Genomic DNA, 20,660 nt, shown 5'->3' with positions numbered 1-20,660 from the left:
CTAAGCTCCCTGTTTTCTTGTATCTCATGTTGTCACTCTCTGTAGTTACCTCTTCTACGAATTTGGAAAAACTTTCTAAAGATTTCCCCCAAATCAGTTCTTAACATCTTAAGTTAACATTTGACTTTTGATTTTTCTGGGTGATCTCATTTACTATACCATCACGCTGATTCCAGATGTGGACATTCTGGACAATTTTACTTTGTATCAAAACTTACCTTCTCTGAATTTCTCTGAGCATCTGTCCACGTGCTGAAATTAGAAACTTGAGTCATTCTCTATCTTCCTTTAGCAACTGACCAGTTTTTCCCATTCCAACTTTGTCTCACTGTTGTGTTCAGAACCTCAGAAAGGCCTGGATGGTTTTCTCTCCCTCAAAAATATAGATCTGATCTAGTCCCTCTGTGTGTGTGCTTTAATTACAGCCTGCTGCCCCTAGATGGAAAGGAACAGAGCAGCTGAATCAGAGCTCAGGAAACTCAAGGCTTGTGAACCTGCAAGATCTTTTAAGTCTTAAGCTTGTTTCCCCAGTTGTAGGAAGGAAACAGTATTTGTACTTTATTCAACTATTGGGAATATTTTTTTTTGTTTGTTTGTTTTTTTGAGACAGAGTCTCACTCTGTTGCCCGGGCTAGAGTGAGTGCCGTGGCGTCAGTCTAGCTCACAGCAACCTCAAACTCATGGACTTAAGCGATCCTACTGCCTCAGCCTCCCGAGTAGCTGGGACTACAGGCATGCGCCACCATGCCCGGCTAATTTTTTGTATATATATCTTTTAGTTGTCCATATAATTTCTTTCTATTTTTAGTAGAAACGGGGTCTCACTCTTGCTCAGGCTGGTCTCGAACTCCTGACCTTAAGCGATCCACCTGCCTCAGCCTCCCAGAGTGCTAGGATTACAGGCGTGAGCCACTGCGCCCGGCCAACTATTGGGAATATTAAAAAGAAAAATATAAACATCACGTACATAGTAACCACTCAATAACTGCTACTTTTTAGTCTGTGTTTTAAAGTTTCTTCTATAAGGTCTAAGGTTAAAGTAGCAATTATTCAAATAAGTTCTATATTGGTCCAGTCAAAATTAATCTTTCCCTTATACATTGGTAGCACTGTGTTTGGAGCTCTATTATAGAATTCAACACTACAATAGACTTAATTGTTCATATACAGATCTCCTCTAATAGATTTGAGAGCAGGGATTAGGTTTTGTTTGCATCCTGTACAAGATCTTTAACACAAGAGGTTCAAATTATGTGTTTATAATATAGCTTTTATGCTTTGGACTATTTTCTTTAAAGGGTCACAGAAAACTAGTCAGATTAATCTACCTAAAATAAACTAAAATTTGAAAGCCCTAAGTATTTACCAAAGTGAAATCTCAGTGTAATAATCTACCATTACCCTGAATATAAGACATTTTTTTTGAAGCATGTATTTTCATGCAAGTAATCTGTTCTCTTTTAGATGGAACACTGATGAAATCTTTTAATAAATCATTTCTCTAAGTTAAACATATGGTTTTCATAAGTATAAACATTTTATTTCAGTTAAAGGTAGAGAAATACAAAATAAGAAGTTTTAATAATTATAAAGTAGAGACAATGAAAAATCCCACACTATTAATTTTTAGACCTTTAAAATCTTGAACATTGTTTTGATGGATTTTTATGTAAACCAGGAATTTACACAACACTAGTATCTTGGCAATTCACTTTTTCTCAATGCTATATAACCCAATAGCTATATATTAAACTCTCAATTTCTTCAAAGTGTTGTTACCACTAGAACATTGAGTTACAGAGCAATTTAAAAAAGACTATACAAACTAAATTGTAATGTCTTTAATGTCTCCAATTACTACTTTAAAAAATAAAAACTGCAATAGTGAACTTACCTCAGTTCTTTCTACATGATTCAATGGGAGATAGGTATCTAACCTCAACAACCTTCATTCTTAAGCATGAGCATCTTCATGCTAATTAGAATTAGCTTTATTCTTTTATTACATCTGGGCAATAATAAACATTTAAAATCATAAATAATGCAAAATTAAAATTAGTTATGGTAACAATTCATTTGGTAATCAGTCGCCCAAGATGTATAGTGGAGTCAACACAGGCAGGTTTAGCTTATAACATGCTCTGCAAAAAAGGGAAACATAATGTAAATATTTCAGGATATCAAACTAGCCTAGCATTTCACTCAATGAATCTTTGCCCCTCATTTTGCCCATCTGGTTTTAGTTCCTTTATCCTTTTATCAAAGGCATCTCACAGTGATTACTGAGTCTAAACATTAATCATATGCACTTTTTATACAAAATGGCCCCTAAATGCAAGCCAACTCTATATATACACAAAACCATGTAAACTGTACTTCTAGGTGATTTAGGTAATTCTGACTACATACAATTCTCACCAAATGCCCTGAACAAGCACCAGATTCTACTGCAACATGTTTTTAGAGATTTAATTCCATTCTGATTGTTGTGTTTACTGTCCTGAAGATCTGTGTCCTCATCTGAAGAGTTGACGTTTGATAAATATAAAATCCAGTAATTTTTGAGATTTCTCCATCACTGAAGTTGTGTTATCTTGATGGGGATAATACTATTAAAGTCCAAGAAAAAAGGTCCTTCTTGTTTAGGCAAAAAAGTACTGGGAATGATATTAAAGATCCCAGCAGGTATATTTTCTAATTCCAGGTAGCAAAACCCACACCTGTATTCAGGGAAAATAAGAATAAGGTTTATAGAAGATAATGTCACAAAAAGTAAAATATAAATTAGATCCAATCAAAATGCCAAAATTACCTATAGTCACCACTAGATTTCCTTGGAAAGCCATGGGGACCAGGATCTCCCACCACAGAAACTGTTACAACTTCAAATCCAACGCTATATTGCCTAGCATTTAAAATAAACAGAATTACTGTATTATTAAATAGTCTCAAATACATGATTTTAAATAACCATCTAAAGACCAGATGTATTAAGTAAATGTTTCTGAAGCTTCAGTAGTGAAAAACAGTACCCTGAAACACATGCATTTCATTTTTACTCAAACAAAATACCATTTATATGTTTTAATTGAAAGCATAAAGATTAACATTATATTAAAACTTACTTTTAAAAAAGACTTAACCAAAAGCTCCTCTGGGAATAATTTAAAAGATAAATATTGTCCTTTAAATTTATTTATTTATTTTTCTCCCGGCCCAACCTCGAGCGCGCCCCTGTCCTTTAAATTTAAAAGATAAAATACTGTCATTGTAATAGGCAGAAAAGCCCATGGAATAGGAAAAAAAGCCCTGAAATAAAATCTAAATTTACAGAAGTAGTTAGCATATGATAGACATAACATTCTAAATCAGTAAGGAAGAATTCATTTAGATGGTGATGAGGTGACAAATAATTTTGAAAATACTGTTAAATTGTATTATACACCAAATATAAAAATATATTCATGAACTAAATACAATGTAAAAAAAAATTAAAACATAAAGGAAGAAGAAAACATGGTGAAAATTTATTTAATAATGGGGTGAGATTTCCTATCCACAGCAAAAAGCAGCCAGAAAAGACAGATTTGATTACTTTAAAATGAAATCTTTTTCTTGGTGGGGTAAAAATGACAATCTAGGGAAAATATTTGCAAATATATGAAGGATTTAGTAACTTTAACTTATCCATGCTTAACAGTTAAGAAAAATGGGCAAAAACATGACTAGGTAATAAATACAGGAAAATATATTGCCAGTAAACATTTTTACATGTTCAATTTATCTAGAAATTAAGTACAAATGAGCAATTAAATACCTACTTTACCTATCAAATCAGCTGAGGTTTTAAAAATGACTTTGTGGAAAAATAGCTTAATCATATCTAAATATCTAAAGGATTATTAATTGCTTTTGAATTAGTTTGTAAGGCAAACAAAATTAGTTTGTAAGTTGAGCCTAATCTTATTCATAAGATAGGACTATTTTTATTTGTATTCTCTGTATTTTTAAAAGCTTTTAAATTATGAAATGCAACACAAAGTAAATAAAACATATATATTTTTATATATATAAAACATATATCTTATATATATATAAAAAACATATATTACAACATAATTTGTAAAGTGAATAAACTCCTGGGTAACCACCACTCAGATCAAGCCCTCTCAGCACCACAGAAGTCTCTTGTATACTCCTTTCTGAGTATATCCTGCAAATCCTTGCAAATCCTGTCCCCCACAAAGCTAACTTTTATGGTAATCACTTTCTTGATTTACTTTATAGTATTTTATCCCTTAGTGTGCATCCTTAAACACCATTTGTTTAGTTTTGCGTGTTCTTGACTTCAAAGAAGTAAAATCATACAGTATATATTCTGTGTGTATGGCTTTTGCTCAACTTTTTTTTTTAAGAGATGAGGGTCTTGCTCTGTTGCTCAGGCTAGAATGCAGTGGCATGATCATAGCTCACTGCAGCCTCGAACTCCTGGGCTCAAACAATCCTCCCACCTCAGCCTCCCAAGTAGCTGGGACTACAGGCATGTGCCACAATGCTCGGCTAATTTTTATTACTTTTTGTAAAGATGGGGTCTTGCTATGTTGCCCAGGCTTGTCTCAAACTCCTGGCCTCAAGTGATCGTCCTGCCTCGACCTCCCAAAGTGCTAGGATTATAGGCATGAGCCTCTGCGCCCAGCCTCAGCACTGTTTTTAAGACTCATCCATCATGTTGTGTGTAGCTGTAATTTGTTCATTTTCATTGTTATACTCTATTAATATAACTACATCATAATCTTAAATGTCATCGATAAACACTTCTGGCTATTACAATGGTTTGCTGGCCATCTGGATTGTCTCTTTTAGGACATGTTTTTGTTTAAAAAAAAAAAACTGGAGACTTTTTATTAATATTGTGTATTTGCAAATCTTTTGCTGTGCTCTTTGTCTCAAGAAATCTTTTCTTCTCCTGAGGTTATTAAGACATCTCCTGTATTACCTTCTAGAAGCTGTATGCTTTGTCTTTCTCTTCCAGGTTTTTAATACACCTAGAATTGATTTTTAGACTTGATGTGAGATAGGGGTCTAATAACTATTTTTTATACATGAATACTCAATTATTCTATATCATTTATTTAATATTGTCCTTTCCCCATTCTTCTATGATGCTATCATTATAAATTAAATGTACATATGTACTTAGGTCTATTTCTAAACTTTATTCTATTTCAATATGTTCATTTTTAATATAACATCATTAATTTAAGAAAGTTACTCATCACAAACCTTGGCCCTCGTAGCTCAATCAGTAATGGCCCAGTTTTTTCTATATGAAATTGGTAGATGGGATTATTTCTGTGAGTCTCTTGGAAATTTCCACATCCTCCAGCACTCTGACCACTCCACTTTCCATTAATCTAATAGAACAATTTTTACATTAACAAAATTTCATCCTCCAATTCTACTTTAAAGCAAAACTGCTTTGTACCTTAAAAAAAACCAAAACAAGAAAACCCCAATTTTCTACTCTGTGGCTCCACGCCATCTTCCCATTCTTTATTTGCCATGGACAGTCAATGAAACTCACCAACTTTCCATTTTAGCCAGGTTGCTTTGCTACACTAAACCCTATCTCTACCTCTCAGCTTTTAATCAAGTTGTTATTCTTACTAGAAATTCTCCTTAAAAATCTTCCTCTACACGTAATCTAACCCACTCTTGCAAAGTTAGTCTCAAATTCTCCTTTCAAGGTTCATCCACATGGCTTTCTCTAACAACCAAAGTTTGCACTAATCTTCTTTCTCTGAATTTCTTTCTTTCCACAGAATCACTTATTGCTCACTGAAGATCTTGTATTCCAACCCAGACAAGAGGCCACTTACATTTCCCTTGTATCCCTATCAATCTCAGGTTATTTCATAATAAATTGCTAAATGTGAAGAATAAAATGAAAAGAAATTCTAAAATTCTAAAGAATGCTGAGATAACAGCCCAGAGAAAGAATTTTCTCACCCGTTTTGATAAGGTGTATGGTGAAGGAATCTTCGAAAAAGTAAAGCTGCACGCTGAATATACCTAAATTAAAGAAAAATGATTGTACGGATGTTATACTTACAAAGACAATGTGACAGAAGAATATATTGGAAGACTGAAAAATGAGTTGGCATATACAAGTCATTATTACAGTCAGCCTGGTATCAAGTCAGGTTTAATGAGCTGGAAACTGCGAAGCTAGGGATCTTGTTACAGCTTTTTCAGCCACCAACTGTATGACTCGGGACAAATCACAATCTTTCCATGCCTTGGCTTCTGCATCTGAAGAATGAAGGGGTGCCAGCAGCTCCCAATGTCCCTTTCTTCACTAAAATCCTATTCAAATTAAGCTTCTTTACTTATCTACAGCAAGCAAATCTATGCAGAACAAAATTACAATGACCTTTCCAGCTCCAGGAGAGCAGTATGTTTCTAGGTGACTAATTCGCTTTTACTAAGTTCAAAGTCATCTTTCAACAAGTAGGCTAAAGTTTTTACTGCCTGCTGCAAAATTAAATTTATTAGTCCAACATACCACATTACCTCAGGACTATACTATTACTGTGAAAATTAAAATGTTCACTCAAAATAAAAGCATCATTTTTCAAAAGCATATTTTCTACAGGAAGCATAATAACTTAATATTAAACAATATATAAACACAAAAATAGAGAACAATGAATTTTTCAGAAATAAACTTTTTCTTTTTTGCCAGTAGCTGGACATGGGGAGGGGGGTTGACCAAGAAGCAGAAATAAACTTTTTCTCCAGATAATGCCACTTACAAAGCAGATTATATACTTTGTATTACTGTGTTTTACCATTATGTTGGTTTTACTTACCCGGACTGTATAATGAATTGTGTTCTGTTTTTCATACTGAGACACCACTAATGTAAAGGTATGGGTTCCAGGTGTGGTCAGCTTTATCTTAGTCAAATAATGAGGGCTGTTAATTCGAATCCCATCAATGTATGGAGGCGGGTCAGCTGCAAACAACAAGGTGGTTTACAAAAAGATACTTTTCTTCCTTTAGCTTCTGAAATTTTATGGTTGAGGGTAGGAAAAATAAATAAATGGATGGGCATCCCCTTAACTGATTCTGTCTTTAAAATATAATGATATTAGTGAATTACAATTTCAAATTAAGGTGAAAATTTAAAAAAAGATACAAAATATATAAAAATAAGTCTGTATTTCCCACCACTCAGAATTAACATTAAAAAAATGATACTAAGAGACTGGCTTTTCATAAAACAAAGTCCCTTTTAACCATCCACCTTTATCTTATTCCCTTCTACTGATGGATCTGGTAGGCGTTTTTTTAGACTTTAGTACACATATACTCCCTCCTCCTAAAAAAGAATGAACAAATAATTGTTTTCTGTGTATGTATCTAAAAAAGGATATGTCTTGTATCTTTCATTTTTCACTCAACATTTTTTAAAGATCTATGTTGTTCTATATAGTTTATTCCTTTTAACTGCCTGTATAATATTCTATCATATGAACGACATTTTATTTAACTATAAACCCAGAAGTACTCTGAAAAGGCAAAATCACTATCCATAAAAGGGAGCATTGTTAAAAAAAAAAAAAATCCAAGTTAAAAGAATAAAAAATATACTTGAAATTGAAAAGCCATATAACATTTTAATGTTAGGAATATATTTGTGCTTTTTTAGTTTTATGGTGACCAACATATGAAAAATGGAAAATCTGGCTAGTTTAATTTGATATTTGTCACTACTATGTACCATACCCATCCCAGAACCTAGTGATATAAACTGGCTTGCCCTCAACACAGTGTGATGGGGAAGAAAGCCATAATTTCCTATGATTAAATAAAATATGACTTGATTTTGATCCCATCTTCCCACCACTGCCCATTTCTTTGCATAGCCTTCTTGAAAGAATTATCAGTAATTGCTTCCTTAACTTATATCACAGTCTCTCTTTTTTTTTTTTTTGGGACAGAGTCTCACTCTGTTGCCTGGGCTCGAGTGCCATGGCATCAGCCTAGCTCACAACAACCTCAAACTCCTGGGCTCAAGCAATCCTACTGCCTCAGCCTCCCAAGTAGCTGGGACTACAGGCATGCACCACCATGCCTGGCTAATTTTTTCTATATATTTTTAGTTGTCCAGCTAATTTCTTTCTATTTTTAGTAGAGACGGGGTTTTGCTCTTGCTCAGGCTGGTCTCCAACTCCTGAGCTCAAATGATCCGCCCACCTCGGCCTCCCAGAGTGCTAGGATTATGGGCAGGCGTGAGCCACCGCACCCGGCCTCACAGTCTCTTTTTAAACCAATCCAATTGGGTTTCTAGCCCCACCTCTCCACCAAGCCTGTTCTTGTCAAGGTCAGTAATAACTGCCAGGATGCTAAGTCCCACAGTCTCTTCTCTAATCTTATTTGACCTCTCTAAATAGCAATAGATGCAATTGCCCATTCTTTTGTTCTTGAAATACTTTCCTTGCTTGAGATATGTGAAACCTCATTTTATTTCATCAGGCACTCTGTTCAAATTCTTTTGTGGTACTTTGTCCTCTGCTCAATCTCAAGCTGTCTGAGAGTCCAAGGGTCGGGTCCTAGGTGTTCATCTCTGTATCTAAAACTCTCTCCATAAGTGATTTATACAGTGCGGTCCCATCTATATGCTCCCGACTCGTCAATCGGTACCTCTAACCTTACCCTAGAACTCTACTAAAAAATCCAAGTGCCTAGTTGGCATCTTCACTTAGATATATCAAACAGATATCACAAATTTAGCAAACCAAAAATTAATTTTTGATTTTACCCCACAATAGATGCTCCCTCTCCTCTCCCCACCAATTCTTGCCCATCTCAGTAAATGTACACCTTTCTATTGCTCAAGTCTAAAAAACCAGAAGTCATCCCTTATTCCTCTTTGCCCTCCTACACTTCAACTCAATTAAGTCCTGACAATCCTACTGAAACTGAAATCTGTCCACGCCTCAACTTCACTCCTACTACCCCAAGTTCAAATCACCATCATTGCTCACATAAATAACACTGCCTTATTGGTTACTGTTTCCAGCTTTGGCCCTCTCCTATCTTTTCTCACTGTAGGGTCCTGGTACTCACTATTCCCTCTGCTTGTAATGCTTTTCCCTCTATTTCTTTACATGACTGACTCCCTTTTGTCATTCACAGTTCCTCTTACCCCTTCTCCATGACCACCCCATCAAAGCAACCAACTAGTCACTAACACATGACCTTATTTTACTTCTTTACACACATGTATCACTACTTGACATGTTTCTTGCTTATCTGTCTCCCCAACTAGAACATAAAGTCCATGGAAGCAGAGTCCTGTTTTGTTCACCACTGTTCCCTTTGGCCTTAAAACCGTTCCTATCACTAACTGATAATTTTTTTTCTTTTGATGTGAAAGCAAAGTGGTTTCAATATAATGTGTTACATGCCTCAGAAGCCCTGTGGAGGGAAAGACTGATTTTGCCTGGCAGAATCTGGAAAGGTTATCACTGAGCAGATAACATTTAGGCTAAAGTAGAACAGGGTCTGTGGGTAGAGGGCAGGGACAGAGAGTCTTGACAGAGGAAATGGTGTGAAAAGAGGGGCAACAGGGCATGGTGTATTCAGGACTAGCAAGTAACTCAGTGAGGGTACTATGAAAAGCTGAGGCGTGAAATAAAGGGGCAGGTAGATGAAGGCCAGCATATAAAAAGCCTTATTATATACCATGCTGAAGAGCTCAGATTTTATACAAGAGCCCATGAAAACCACCAAATATTTTTGAGCACAGAAAAGACATGATTTAAGTTTCAGAAATAAAATTCTGACATCAACGTGCAAGAATGTGGAAATACCAAATTCCTGGAGTCTCTAACGATAAATCAAAACAAGACAAAGAGCAGCATAAATACCCACCCATCTGTTTGAGTGGTTTCTATTAGTCTATCAACATAATTATTAATTTCTACATAGTATCCACATAAAATTTGTCATTTTTCAACTTAATCATGTAAATAAAATTTTAATGTATGTTTGTTTTAATATTTTCTTGAGTACTATACATACATACCTGGGTAATAAACTTTTTTCCCATCAGTCTTGTATACAACCATTGTGATAAATTCTCGATTATTTGCAAAATCATCCTAAAATCACAAAGAATCCAATGTGGTTAGAAAAGTGAGCTCAAACTGCTTTTTTTTTTTTTTTTTTGAGACAGAGTCTCACTCTGTTGCCTGGGCTAGAGTGCCGTGGCATCAGCCTAGCTCACAGCAACCTCAAACTCCTGGGCTCAAGCAATCCTACTGCCTCAGCCTCCCGAGTAGCTGGGACTACAGGCATGCACCACCATGCCCAGCTAATTTTTTCTATATATATATTTTAGTTGGTCAGATAATTTCTTTCTATTTTTAGTAGAGACGGGGTCTCGCCCTTGCTCAGGCTGGTCTCGAACTCCTGACCTCCTGACCTCGAGCGATCCACCCGCCTCGGCCTCCCAGAGTGCTAGGATTACAGGTGTGAGCCACCACACCCGGCCTCAAACTGCTCTTTATTTTACTTATTTTTTTTTTTTTTTTTGAGACAGAGTCTCACTCTGTTGCCCAGGCTAGAGTGCTGTGGCGTCAGCCTAGCTCACAGTAACTTCCAAGTCCTGGGCTCAGGCAATTCTACTGCCCCGGCCTCTGAGTAGCTGGGACTACAGGCATGCACCACCACGCCCAGCTAATTTTTTCTATATATTTTTAGTTGTCCAGCTAATTTTTTTTTTTTTTTTTTTTTTTTGGTAGAGACAGTGTCTTGCTCTTGCTCAGGCTGGTCTTGAACTCCTGAGCTCAAATGACCTGCCCACCTCGGCCTCCCAGAGTGCTAGGATTACAGGCATGAGCTTTCATGCCCGGCCAAAATGCTTTTTATTTAATGTTAAAAAACAGTCCTCTAATTTTAAAAGCATTTTTTCCCAGCTATTTATTGCTATAAAAACATTGTTTTTCTGAATTGTCATTTCAATAGATGACCAAAATTTATGAAGTAATACATTAAATGAGATTCTGAAACTACTGAGATTATGGTTAGCTTTTATAAAATCAAGACTAATGACTTAACATTTCCAAATTCCCTTCAGGATATTTTAATATTAAGTTCTAAAGTATATATACTCAATCCCCAAACTCTCACTAGAAAGCATAAACTCCCTCATATTTTTTCTTTAGAGATTACTTTTAAACTATATTTTAAGTACATGATTATAAAATATAAATTTTCCTGGAGGAAAATATTCATTTATCTGAGAAAACACTATTTTCAGAGCACCTGTATAAATTAAACAGGCTGGTGATCAAATCACTTAAATGTTTCACAGTGGTCTAACTGTATTAAAAAAAAAATTTCTGCACAGGGTATCATTAGAAGGTTAATCAGTACCTTGTCTGTTATGTGTCTACTAAGTAAAATCCAAACTGCTGCGCCCCCTTGTGGACACTGAACCTCCAGTTTGTACTGGGGGTTGTTGGCCAGGCTATAGGCGTCTTTCACAGGTCCTTGCTTAGCATCCCAAGTACTAAAAGATAAAGTCAACAAAGGAGATGGTAATTAAATTTTTCATAGAGCTAAAATATAACACTAATTTTAAAAATGCTTTATTTCAACTACAATTTAGCTATCAGATTTTTTTTGGTTTGGTTTTATTGTTCTTAAAATTTCTGGCATAACCAAGAAGAATAGAAAGAAAACTATTATAAGACAGTCACCTGTGGGCGTAACAAAAAGAGGGAATATCAGTCTTCCTAAATTAGCCATTACATTTTTAAAAGAAAAAAGTGGAGAACACTATAAAGCATGCTCTGAAATGCAAAAAGTTACCTGTGAATACACGTTGATTCTTTAAAAAGACCTGGATTCCAACTCAAATAAATCACATCATAGTACTGGCAGAGATCATCCCAGGAAATCCAAAATATTCCTAAAAATTAATATTTTTGTTAATCTAAAAAAATACTTAATGATAAATGACGTAAATCAGTTAAAAACATTTTATCTTATTAAATCATTTTATTTGAAGACACATGGTGTTAAAATTAAAAAGATTTATTTACCATTGTCTATCTTCTGAGCTGTTCGGGGATCAAAGTTTAAATACTTTTGCAACTCTGGAGTCCAGTTTTTTACATCATTTTCACTGTATCTTCCTTTCCAACGTAAATGACTCCAAGGGTTTTTCAATTGGATAAATCGCAGCCCCTGTTATCAAAAAGACGAGAAAACATTAAGTTGCAAAAAAAATTTTATTAGGTATACCATTCTTTTACTAGAGAGGATCAATTTTGAGTACTTATCAATTTTCTTCCCTTCAAATCAACTTGAAATTAATACTTTTAACACTTTTCACCAGGTCACATATCTGATTAAAAACTGTAAATGGCTATCTACTCCCCAGAGCTATGCTGTCCAACACAGTAGTCACTAACCACATATACTGAAATTAAAATTAAATAAAATTTAAAAGTCAGTTCCTTAGTCACACTAGCCACATTTAAAAAATTTTTTTATTTTTAACATGAGCCACATTTCAAGTGTTCAACGATCATGTGTAGCTACTAGCTAATGAACTGGACAGCAAAGATACAGAACGTTTCCATCATCACAGGAAGTTCTCTTAGTGCTGCCTTAGAGCATCAAGTATTCCCTGCCTTTTCAAAGCTCACTCTACTCTGGACCCTCTTTATATTCCCAGTACTCACACCTCATATCTCTTTGGCTCTAATCTAGGCTTTCATAATCCCATAAAATCTGTATTCAATTTTGCTTCTAAAAGCATTTCCTCATGCTGTTCCCTTTTCCTGGAAGGCCTGCTCTGATCCCTTTTAGCTATCCCTTCTTCTCTCAGTGAAGAATGAAGCACTGAAGAAAAGGGAAAGAACACAGACTTCAGTATGAGAATAAAATGGGACCAAATTCTAGCTCTCTGGGTGGGTCATTTACCCTCTCTGAGCATTTTTTTTACTCATTGGTAAAATGCAGTTTATGTCGTCTTCCTAGAAGACTGATGTGAAGACTAAATAAAGTAACGTAAGTATCTAGCATTTAATAATTTCCTTCTCCTTTTAATTACTACCATTCCTCTAAACTTTACAGTGCTAACCATCTGTGTTACATTAGTTTAAAACAAATAATATCCTATCTTATATTATTTTCTACTTGTACAAATGTAGAAGTCTTATCTCCTCAATGAGATCATAAACTCCTTGAAATGGTGATACTGTCATCTTTTTTCAGATTTTCCACTGAGTTTATGGAACAGAGTATTAAGGTTATGGTAAATGCTTGATAAATACTATGTGTGTCTACAGAATTGATTACCTTGACTCAGAAAAATAAAAGAGCTGGTAAATCGAAAAAAATATTTGTCTCACTTCAACCAGTCAACTTAAGAAACTGCATACTTTCTCTAAGGATGTCATAAATCACCGCTGGGGGACATTTAAAAAAAGACACATTCCCTTGCTATTTTATATTTTAAATAGTGGCAAATTGTGGCCTGGAGTAGATGTGATTTCTGGACATAAGTAACAATCATTTCTCTCAAGCTATAATCCCCAGCAGCATTTATTAATACAATTTCTTTTCTCAATTTCTTCTACACCTCAGGTGTCTCACCACACATCAGTCAACAGATATTTAGCTTTAATTCATTTCTTTTCATAAAATCTAGTTCTGCAAAAGCAGGGAATCGGCTGAATTTTAGGTATCTACCATTTCCTAAATGAGGAGCATAAAGGAGAGGAAATTGCTGGTAGCTTTTCAGAGACACATCCCAAACATCAGTGACATTCAAGGACACTCAGACATGGCTGTACGTTTGGTTTGGATAAGTAGAGAACCAGCAACTCAGAGGGCCCTAATAGGGAAAGAAATGCTAAAGAAATAATAATAAAAAAAAGAACCTGCTCTATGCTAAAACATCCCATTTCTCAAGTTGTTTCCAAGTAGACAGCAACAGAAAAGCCTTGGATAGGTTAAGCTTTCTCATGATAAGGCTTGTCTAGAATGAAGTCAGCAGCCTAAACTGGAGATGTACCTCCACAGTAAACTATTTATGGAACATCATCTCAAGGAGGAGACATAAAATAACCCAAAGGGAGGAACACTGAGACTAAAATGACAATTTCAGAAAATGCAAGCAGGTTAGAGGTAGTCAAACAAAAAGGATAACACTTTTATGTAGGTATTAATAAATATTAAGAGTCACAAACGATGTAAGACTGGGTATAATTTTAGTCTAAGATTAGGTCTACATGCAAAAAAGGTTTTAGAGATAAATGTTTGAATTAGATATGAAAATATTTTAAAATAGAAGTCAGAATTAAGTAAATGTCTCAAAATAGAGAGAGCAAAAATAACCTAAATTCCTTAAACAGATACCCAAAAACAGAATACTGGAGGGGAAAGGATCAAGATGCCCAACTAGACACAGGTAGCATGTGCCTCCTCCACAGAGAGGAACCAGGATAGTAAGAAGATTCTCACATTTTGAACAGATCATCTGGGAGGGAATACTAGGATTCACCAGGCAAGCAGCAGGAAGCATCAAAAAAGTGGGTAAGGAAAAGGTTCAGGGCAACTTCTCAGGCCAGGGACTGGCAAACAACTAGGAGAAGCTCCTGGATGCGGGGCAACAGTAAGAGAGATGCACCCAGGGCTCCACTCTGAGACAAGCTTTTATGGTCTTGGCTACAAGAGAACCTCCTGACCCACGCAGGTCTCAGGCCTAACACAGGGAGCTGCTTGGAGATTGCGCATTGTTTCAGAAAGGAAACCCACGCAGAATCACACAGGCATCTGAGCTTAGAGTAGCTTGAGCCAGGGGCCATTCTGAGAGCCTTGATACTGGGCAACTGCGGGTGCGCATACAGCAACCGTGCAGCACCAAGAGATAGAGGAGCTCAGGTGCTTACACAAAGCCCTGGGGAAGATTCCCAACACCCTGCTGTGAGCTGCTGTTGAGACCGAGATGTGAGCAGACAGAATTTTCCACAGTTTCTCACTCATGCTATTGCTGGGGTAGGATCCCAGCCTTTCTGGGTTGCAGGTCCAAAGTGCCACTTTGAGTTTGACCCTGGGCTATGCCCTGCCCTCAGGCAGCCCCTACCTGGTTGGGAAAGGGCAGGGAAACTAGGCTTTCCAGTACACATCTGGGACGGTATCCACTATCCTGCAGTTGGCTGTTATAGGACCGAGTTGAGCAAACTGCACTCCCCCCAGTTTCCTGTCAGCACAGCCTGCCTGGGAAGGGCCCTGCCCTTTCTGGTCAAAGGCCCAGGGTGTCATTTTGGGAGTTTGAAGTCAGGCAGCACCCCGCCTTCAGCTGAATTTGGGCTGCAGCCCTGCCCAGCTGAGGGACAGAGAAGCCCAAGCTCTCTTACATATACCGAGGACAATTCCCGCTGCCCTACTATGGGCTATACTGTGGAAGTGAGTTGTAAGAGAAAGCACTTCACTCACCATCTTGCTCCCACTGTTTGCCTGGAAGGGGCCCCACCCTTGCTGGTCACAGGCCCAAGGTGCCAGCTTGGGAGTTTGAAGCTGGGGAGTGCTCCACCCTTGGACTGAGTTTGGGCTGATGTAGGGGCCCAAGCTCCTACTTACTCCTAGGAAAATTATCACAGCCCTGCTATGGGCTCTTGTGAGGCGGAGATGCAAGCGACAGCACTTGCCAGTTTCTTGCCCTTGCCACTTGCTTGAAAGGGGCCTTGCTCTCTGTGATTGCAAACCTACACCTGGTGCCATTTTGAGAGTTTAACACTGGGCCACATCCCACCCTCGGGCGCAGTTCAAGGTGATGTGACTGCAGCTATCACTGGGCTGGGAAGAGAGAGAGGAGATCAAGCTCTCCTAAGCACACTTAGGACAATACTCTTGGCCCTGTTACAGGCAGCTGTGGGACTGGGGACTAGCCTGCCCAATCCACTGCAGCTACCAGTAACATCAACACAGATCACTTGGGTCCTAGTGGGTGGCTCAGCTCCACCACCACTACTGCCACCTCCCACATCACACCAGCTGCTTATGGGCACACACCTGGCCCTCTGCCTCAACTACTAGCTTCTGAGCAAGCCACCTGAAGGCCCAAGAACGGGCCCCTTAGGCCATACCAACATTGCTGCCAGCGTGCAGTTGCTCTGGCACCTAAAATCAGGCACACTCAGCCTACTGCTTCCATCATTAGGGCCCAAAGACTGGCTCAGCTGCTGTTCAAATCCCCAGCAAAACTACACCACAGCCCTAACTAGTAACTGTTCCCTAAATCACCAAGGAAATCACAGATACTACTGACCCTGTATGCTGCCTAAGAAATCAAAGATCTCCCTACTGCAGGCACCCAAAAATCAAAGCCAAAGTGTCCTACTCAACCAACAACATATATACATCTTCAGGACAAAAATTCTTCTTTCAAAAGCAATTTCAAAAAACTGGAACAAGCAACTGCTACGTTAGATGTGCAGGTATCAACAGAAGGACACAGGAAACATGAAAAAGCAAGGAAATACAACACCACAACAGAGGCTGGGTGTGGTGGCTTATGCCTATAATCCTAGCACTTGGGAGGCTGAGGTGGGAGGATTGCTTGAGGCCAGGCGTTTAAGACCAGCCTGAGCAAGACCCCATCTCTACAAAAAATAGAAAAATTAGGCAATCAGGCAACAGAAAGAAAAATTAGCTGGGTGTGATGGCATGCGCCCACAGTCCCAGCTACTCAGGAGGCTGAGGGAGAACAATCGCTTGAGCCCAGAAGTTTGAAGTTGCAGTGAGCTATGATGAGGTCACTACATTCCAGCCCCAGCGACAGAGTGTGACCTTGTCTCAAAACAAAACAAAAAAATTCCCCCAAAACCAAAAGGCATGACAATTATCTAGCAATGGATCACAATCAAAAAGAATTCCTTGTAATGCCAGATAGAGAATCCCAAATAGTGATTCTACAGAAGCTCAATGAGATGGGGGAGAAATCTGAAAACCAATATAAAGAAATAAAAAAATTGAATTCAGGATATGAATGAGAAATTTACCAAGGAAACATATCATTAAAAAAAAAAAACCAAATTCTGGAGCTGAAAAATTATTTGAAGGCAATACAAAACACATTCAAAAGCTTTAAGAATAGACTAGATTGAGCAGAAGCAGAACTTAAAGACAGTTCTGATTTGTCTGACTGGATTACCTATTATAATCCAGTCAGAAAAAAAAAAAAAGAATGAGTAAAGCATCTGAAACATCTGGGACTACATAAAGCGACTAAATTTATGGATTATTGTTTTTCCCTGGAGAGTGAGAAAGACCAAAAAGTTTAGAAAACCTATTTAAGGAAATAATTGAAGAAAACATCCCAGAACTATCAAGAGAGTTAGACATTCACATACAGGAGGCTCAACAATCCCCTGGCAAAAACACTGCAAAAAGGACGTCACCACGGTATACTATAATCAGAATGATTAAAATCAAAGTGAAAGAGAGAATTTTAAAATTAGCAAAAGTGTCCAGTCACCATTCAAGGAAACCCCATCAGATTAACGGCTGACCTCTCAGCAAACACCTTACAGGCCAGAAGAGAATGGGATGGAATTTTCAAAATGCTGAAAGAAAAAAACTGCCAGTCAAAATTTCACATCCTGACAGAATAAGCTTCATAAATGAAGAAAAAATAAAATCTTTCCCAGCAAGCAAACCCTGAGAGAATTAGTCATCCCTAGTCTGATCCTACAGGAAATATTCAAATGGAAATGAAAAGTCAATATTCACAATCACAAAAACACACAAAAATATAAAACTCATAAGTCTCATAAAACAACCACACAACGGAAGAAGAGAAAGGAATTAAATGGCAACATGACAGAAGCTCAGCCAACCACAAAGACAAAAACACAGAGAAAAAGAAAAATAAAACAACTGAAAATCAACTAACAATATAACAAAGCCTTGCATTTCAATATTAACCTTGAACATAACTGAATTAAATCCTCCACTTAAAAGATATAGATTGGCAGAATGGATTGAGAAACTCACCTCACCCACAAAGACAAATATAGATAGAAAGTAAAGGAGTAGAAAAAGGTATTCCATGCAAACAGAAAACAAAAGCAAATAGGAGTACCTATACTTATATCAGATAAAACAGACTTTAAATCAAAAACTTTTTAAGACAAAGAAGGTCATAATATAATGATAAAGAGATCAATTCAGCAGGAGGATATAACAGTTCTAAATATATATGCACTGACCACTGGAGCACCTAGATTCACAAAACAAACATTACCTGACCTAACGAAAGAAACAGCAACATAATAATAATAATGAGGGACTTCAACACCCCTCTCACAGCACTAGACAGATCATTAAGACAAGAAAAGTCAAAAAGAAACACTGGACTTAAATTGAACTTTAGAATAAATGGACTTAACAGACATTTACAAAACATTCCACCCCAAAACTACAGAACGTACATTCTTTTCATAAGCACATGGAACATTCTCTAGGATAGATCACATTTCAGGCCACAAAATAAGTCTTAACAAATTAAAAAAAAAAAAAATCAAAATCATATCAAGTATCTTCTCAGATCACAGTGGAATAAAGCCACAAGTCAGCATGAAGAGGAACTTCAGAAACTATACTAACACATGGAAATTAAACAACATGCTCTGGAATGATCACTAGGTCAATAAAGAAATAAAGACAGAAATTTAAAAATTTTTTGAAATGAATGAAAATGAAAACATTACATACCAAAACCTGTGGGACATAGCAAAAGCAGTCCTAAGAGGGAAATATATTATAGCATTAAATGCCTACATCATAAAGGTAGAAATGGCTGGGCATAATGGCTCACACCTGTAATCTTGGCAGTTTGGGAGACCAAGGCAGTAGGATTGCTTGAGGCCAGGAATTTCAAGACCAGCCTGAGTAACATTATGAGACCCTGTCTCTACAAAAAATAAAAAAATTTAGCCAAGTTTGGTGGCCTACACCTGCAGTCCCAGCTACTGGGGTGGCTAAGGCTGTAGGACTGCTTGAGTTCAGGAGTCTGAGGTTGCAGTAAGCTATGATGACATCACTGCACTCTAGCCTGGGCAATAGAGTGAGACCCTGTCTCCAAACAAACAAACAAACAAACAAAAAAAAAAAAAAAAAAGAAAAAGAAGAAAAGTAGAAAAGATCACAAATTAATAACCTAACATCATACCTCAAAGAACTAGAAATATAAGAGCACACCCAACACAGAGTTAGAAGAAAAATAACAAAGATCAGAGCAGAACTAAATGAAACAGACCAAAGAAATACTACAAAGGATCAACAAAATGAAAAGTTAGTTCTTTGAAAAGACAAACGAAATTGATAAACCACCAACTAGAATAACCAAGGAAAGAAGAGAGCGAAGAGCCAAATAAACACAATCCGAAATGAAAAAGGAGACATTATCAACTGACACCACGCAAATACAAAAGATCATCAGAGACTATTATAAACAACTATATGCTCACAACCTAGAAAACCTAGAGGAAATTTCTGAAAACATAACAACCTCCCGAATTTTAACCAGGAAGAAACAGAACTTCTGAACAGACCAATAATGAGTAGCAAGATTGAATCAGTAATAAAAAATCTCCCCAAAAGTCCAGGTCAAGATGGATTCCCAGCTGCCAAATTCTACCAGACATACAAAGAACTGGTGCCAATCCTGCTGAAACTGTTCCAAAAGATTGAGAAGGAGGGAATCCTCCCTAACCCACTCTACAAAGCCAGTACCACCCTGATAACCAAAGCAAAAGGTGCAACAAAAAAACAAAATCACAGAGCAGTATCTCTGATGAACAAAGATGCAAAAATCTTCAACAAAATACTAGCAAACAGAATGCAACAGCGTATCAAAGGATAATTCACCACAATCAAGTGAATTTTATCCCAGCGATGCAAGGATTGTTCAACATACACACAAGTCGATCAATGTCATTCAACACGTAAATAAAATTAAAAAAAAAAAAAAAAAAAACCATATAATCATCTCGATACTGAAAAAGCACTTGATAAAATCCAGCATGACCCTTCATGATAAAAACCCTCAGAAAACTTGGCATAGAAGGGACATACCTCAGAATAATAATAAAAGCCATATATGACAAGCCCACAGCCAACATCATACTGAATGGGTAAAAGTTGAAAGCATTTCCCAAGAATGGAAACAAGACAAGGACGCCCACTTTCACCACTTCTATTCAACATAGTACTGGAAGTCCTAGCCAGAGCAATCAGGCAACAGAAAGAAATAAAGGGCACCCTAAATGGAAGAGAGGAAGTCAAATTATCTGTTTGCTGATGACTTATACCAAGAAAACCCTAAAGACTCCACCAAAAAACTCCTAGATTTGATAAATGAATTGGGCAAAGTGACAGGATATAAAATCAATGTATAAAAACCAATAGCAATTCTACATACCACCAACAACCAAGCTGAGAACCAAATCAAAAACTAAATCACATTTGCAATATCTGCAAAAAATAGTAATCAAATAAAATATCTAGGAATAGATTTAACCAAGGAGGTGAAATATCTCTACAAGGAGAACTACAAATTACCAATATAA

The 20,660-nt window shown here is 37.0% G+C and overlaps 1 protein-coding gene across 6 annotated transcripts in view; it reads right to left on the bottom strand.

Moving 5' to 3' along the window:
• Positions 1–1,629: 1,629 nt before the first annotated feature.
• CAPN7 (calpain 7) overlaps positions 1,630–20,660 on the bottom strand; it is a 49,429-nt gene continuing 30,398 nt past the window's right edge. For 3 of the 6 annotated variants that reach the window (XM_069473257.1, XM_069473259.1, XM_069473258.1), the window contains 9 exons: positions 12,120–12,264; positions 11,887–11,986; positions 11,449–11,584; positions 10,097–10,172; positions 6,873–7,018; positions 6,010–6,072; positions 5,284–5,414; positions 2,813–2,905; positions 1,630–2,720 (listed from right to left, as the gene is read on the bottom strand). In XM_069473257.1, the coding sequence (XP_069329358.1) occupies positions 2,576–2,720; positions 2,813–2,905; positions 5,284–5,414; positions 6,010–6,072; positions 6,873–7,018; positions 10,097–10,172; positions 11,449–11,584; positions 11,887–11,986; positions 12,120–12,264 (1,035 nt within the window). In that variant the 3' untranslated portion in view covers positions 1,630–2,575. The remainder of the gene's footprint in view (positions 2,721–2,812; positions 2,906–5,283; positions 5,415–6,009; positions 6,073–6,872; positions 7,019–10,096; positions 10,173–11,448; positions 11,585–11,886; positions 11,987–12,119; positions 12,265–20,660) is intronic. The other 3 variants (XM_069473260.1, XM_069473262.1, XM_069473261.1) reach the window with 2 other exon arrangements.

Source organism: Eulemur rufifrons, chromosome 7 (assembly GCF_041146395.1).
Source record: "Eulemur rufifrons isolate Redbay chromosome 7, OSU_ERuf_1, whole genome shotgun sequence".
Lineage (NCBI taxonomy): Eukaryota > Metazoa > Chordata > Mammalia > Primates > Lemuridae > Eulemur > Eulemur rufifrons.
This window is presented reverse-complemented; position numbering and strand designations above follow the sequence as displayed.